Source organism: Coloeus monedula (assembly GCF_965178545.1).
Source record: "Coloeus monedula genome assembly, chromosome: 12".
Taxonomy (NCBI): Eukaryota; Metazoa; Chordata; class Aves; order Passeriformes; family Corvidae; genus Coloeus; species Coloeus monedula.
Window position 1 is genome coordinate 18,588,611 of NC_138792.1, and position 4,106 is coordinate 18,592,716.

At 43.4% G+C, this 4,106-nt stretch overlaps 1 protein-coding gene across 1 annotated transcript; it reads right to left on the reverse strand.

The window, feature by feature from the left end:
* Window positions 1-781: 781 nt before the first annotated feature.
* TENT5D (terminal nucleotidyltransferase 5D) lies at window positions 782-1,966 on the reverse strand (the record flags this gene model as incomplete). The annotated part of the gene is made up of 1 exon (XM_082289231.1): window positions 782-1,966. The coding sequence occupies exon 1, from the start codon at window positions 1,955-1,957 to the stop codon at window positions 782-784; it is 1,176 nt and encodes a 391-aa protein (XP_082145357.1). The 5' UTR covers window positions 1,958-1,966.
* Between the last annotated feature and the right edge of the window lie 2,140 nt (window positions 1,967-4,106).

Here is a 4,106-nt window from a genome sequence, read left to right on the forward strand (position 1 = left end):
TCCTTTCTCATTCTCTTGCCTTGGCTTTCAAGACCAATTTAATCAGAATAGTTGTATCCCTTACAGCTTTTGCTATCTGTGAGGCAGATCCTGGGCTCTGATGCTGCCTGACTTGAGCAGCCAAACCCTTCACTAGAAGAACTTGCTTCACAGTAGAAATTGCTCTCGGTAGGGCATTTCCCACTCACCAGTACGAACCAGTACTCTGGGGAGGGGAGTGACCCCGAGTCTCTGACTGACCTGAGGAACGATCCGCAGAGCTCACACCACCACGAGATGACCCATCAATGTGTATTTTCAAAGGTGCTGTAAATAAATGTTCCTGGAACTGCATGGATAAAACCAAGGGATGATTGACTTTGATGTACCCAGAGCACTGACCCTTCTAACATCAGGCATTTCTACAAAGAGGTATTTCATTGGCTTCAGTTTTCATTGACACCATTTAAATTTTGCTTAAGAATTTTTTTTTTTTTAGAACCCAGAACTTAGTGCATTTCATTTTTATAAAATTAGAATAATTTATATCCTTCTCTTTTCATTGCAAAAAAATACAGCCCGAACACACATCAAGGTATAAACACTTCACGAATGACAGACGCTTCACTTATTTCACCTGCTTAATGGTGAGTTAGACATCGATCAACCAAACAACTTTGGCAACTTGCACAAAAATACGTCCTTAACTCAAAAGTGCTGATAAAACTCGCTTTAATGAGGCCTTTATTAAGGAGAGAACTGGAAAGAGAGGAGCGGTGAGTGCTTGGAGGTCGGAGCGTTCCTACACCATCCCGCTCTGTAGCTGTATGTGGAAAGGGTACGGCTGGTAGAACACAGGGGGTTGTCCATGAGCAATGTAGTAGCTGCTGAAGTTTCTGTCACTGATATAGGGAGCAGGCTGATAGTAGCACGTGACATTGGCTGCGTTCGGGATGATGTTTTGTTCTCCGAGCACTTTTAAAGCCAGAATTGTGATCATGTTGAGGGTTTGCCTTCGCTCGTGTCCCATGAGGCAGACTGTGCTCTTGTTCACCACCCCACGCAGGGTCATCAAGTAGTCGTACTTGCTCTTCTCCTCCCCGATGAAGTGGTTGCGCAGGTAGGACTCGATTTTCCTCTGCTGCTCGGCAACGTCGGGAAAATCAATGAAGAACCTGGAACACATGTAACGTTCCAGACATTTAATTTCAGCCTCATCTGCCGGCTTAAAGTCGCGGACCAGGAGGTTGCTGTACTTCAGGAGGCCACCTCCTCTGATCTCCTCCGGGTTCCGGGTGGAGATCAGTTTGTATCTCAGGTGGTCCATGGCTTGGTTGAAGTCCCCGTACATGCTCTCGGCGATGACGGTGGGGTGACAGTCCTGTGTCAGGGGCTGGTCTGTGGCTCTGTAGACAGCCAGGACGGAGTCCAGGATGATCTGGAAGGAGTCCACGCTGAACTCAAACTGCCGCCGGAGCGAGCTGACGAACTTCAGCTCCACGTTCTTGCCGCTGTTGTTGGACAGCGAGATGAGGCTCCAGCGGTCGTGGTCAGTGGAGACTTTGACCATCTTCTGCACATAGGCATCCTTCATGGTCTGAGCCGTGATTTTTTGCTTGTTAACACATTTTGGCAAGAAGTCCAATAGGCAATTGAGAACTGCTTCCTTAACGACCTGGAACTCGAGTTCACTGGGAAGTTCCACTCCAAAAATGATGTCCAGGTCCTTGTAACTGGTTCCATTGTGCTTCACGAGGATGTGACTGGCAGTGGAACCGTTCAGACGGATGTCTCTAACCTGGATCTGCTTCTCAATGAGCTGCTCCTTTACCATATGGATTATATCCTTCGGCTTTACTTCCAGGGTCGGAAAATTTCCTCTCCCATGAATAGGTATAGCCTCAGCCAAAACCTGATCCAGGATTTTAATCTGATCCCAGGTGAGATAACTGAATCTGTGGTCCAAGTCCTCAGTCATTGTGATATCAGTTGGCTAAACAGGGAGAAAGAGGAATTACAGACAAATGTTAGAACTTCCTGGAATACGAGAGAGGACATTTCACTTGGTTATACCAAACTTCCTCCCTCAGTGTAGTGACAGAGCTGTTCATTTTACAGAGACACAACCCCAGTTAATGGTCTGAGTCAACCACTGCACTTGTTGCAGGCTTTTAATTGAATCTTAATGTACTTTGGTTTTAATCCTGCTGAGAAGCCATCATGTTATTGTATAACCCATGACTCAAAGTAAATGCAGCAAACCATATAGACCCAGTTTAAAACTACTCAAAGGTTAATAACACGAAATATTTGGTGGTTCTAATGAAACTCCAAATAAATTTCACCGTGAAGAACTAAAAGGAACAAAATGAGCAAATTTGTTCTTTCCGTCCTGCCTAGACATCTCCCTTGATCTTCAGTGACTTGAATACTTAATAGTACTAAAAGACCAGGAAGGTTTTTTGTGAAAAGCAGGAATGATGCAACCTGCTCCCTGTTTATCCAGCCATATGCCTTGGATGAACTTTGGTCTCTGTGGCTCATCTAAACACATGCATCCTTTAATCACTTGTGGTTTAAGGACTGGATGTCTGATAACTGTTAAGCTGTTTCCACGATGTTTCTGAGGAAAATATTTCCCTTCTAAGCCATTAACCATGTTTTACATTCATGTATCAATGCTGCAAGTCGTGGTTTGTCAGATCTGGTGAGACAACTCCTTCCAGTCTTGTGGAGAAAGAACCTCAAGAGAATCTATAAAGAAACACCTATAGAATACATGGGATAAAGCTCAGATTTGGGAACTTCTCAGTTTAAAAGGGTATCTTGCCTTCATAACATCACATCTAGCAAGGAGATGAGACACTCAGGTGGTGTCCAGGTGGGATCTGAACATGTTCAGTGAGGCACCATCCAGGTGGAAGAAGTGCCTTTGGGAATCTGCCAGCACCCAGAACCTGCTACCGAAACACCCCCGAGTGTTTCTGCAGCCAGATGGCTCAAACATATTCTTTCAGCCAAAGCTCAAGAATAAAAATAAAATAAAATCATACTAAGTAATAACACTACTGAAAAGTCCCCACTGTTGTTTCTTAATCAGTAGTGACTCCATATGTACGTTGTCATACATTCCCCTTCCCTCGCCTTCAGATTCCACATTTTGGAATATTTTAGTAATTTCAAGTAACTTTGTGAGCTGCCAAATAGCTTTGAATATGGCAGAGCTCTATTTCACATACTTCTGCTGGAATTTCAACTCCCATTAAGCTGATCAGGAGCATATGTAATTCCAAGCACCTTCCTGGCCTCATGACGAAGAATGGGACAAACCAGATGTTTGAAGGTGAAGGAATGTTTTAAAAGTTGGCTAAAGCAGGACTGAAGTTGGGAATTTAATTGACAGTGTGAAGGTCTTGGAATCCGTCCCATAGGTCTGGCACAACCACGTAGCTCCTGACATCGTGTACATAGTGCATAATTCCACAGACATAACAGGTATGTTTTCAGGTGTATTCAGAAATATCCACGTTTTTCCTGCAGGCATTTAGAGGACACATTTGAACTGAAAAGCAGAGAAACTGCCATCCACAGCACTGCCTATTTTACATGCTAATGATTTCATCATTAAATATTCATCAGAATGCCATGCTTATTCCTTTAAAACTATTGCTAAGCATCCTTCAGAGCCTTTATGACAACTCAGTACAAGTTTATCCTAAAAAACAGCTGTTACAGAAATTCTGGAAGTGGGATGACCCTGGGTGGAGGCAGGTTGAAAGGAGGGAGTTTTGTTCAAATGTTTTTGCTGCCATGTTGTCACCTGAATCATTCACAGAATCACAGAATTAAGGTTGGAAAAGACTTCCAAGATCATCAAGTCCAGCTTTTTATACATCAGATTACAGTGGACCAGCCCCAATGATCCCCTAGCAAACTTAGAATTGTCAGAATTGTTGTCTAAGCAGTAGTTTTTATTATGGCATTTGTCTAATATTGCAAAACTTTGACCTTTTTGAGGCTGATGCTGTGATGTAAAAAAAAAGGGGGAATAGAAAAGGGAATGTTGAAATTCAATCCCCTTTTAGCAGAGGGACCCTCTTCAAACACTTGGAAAGTCAGAAGATGGA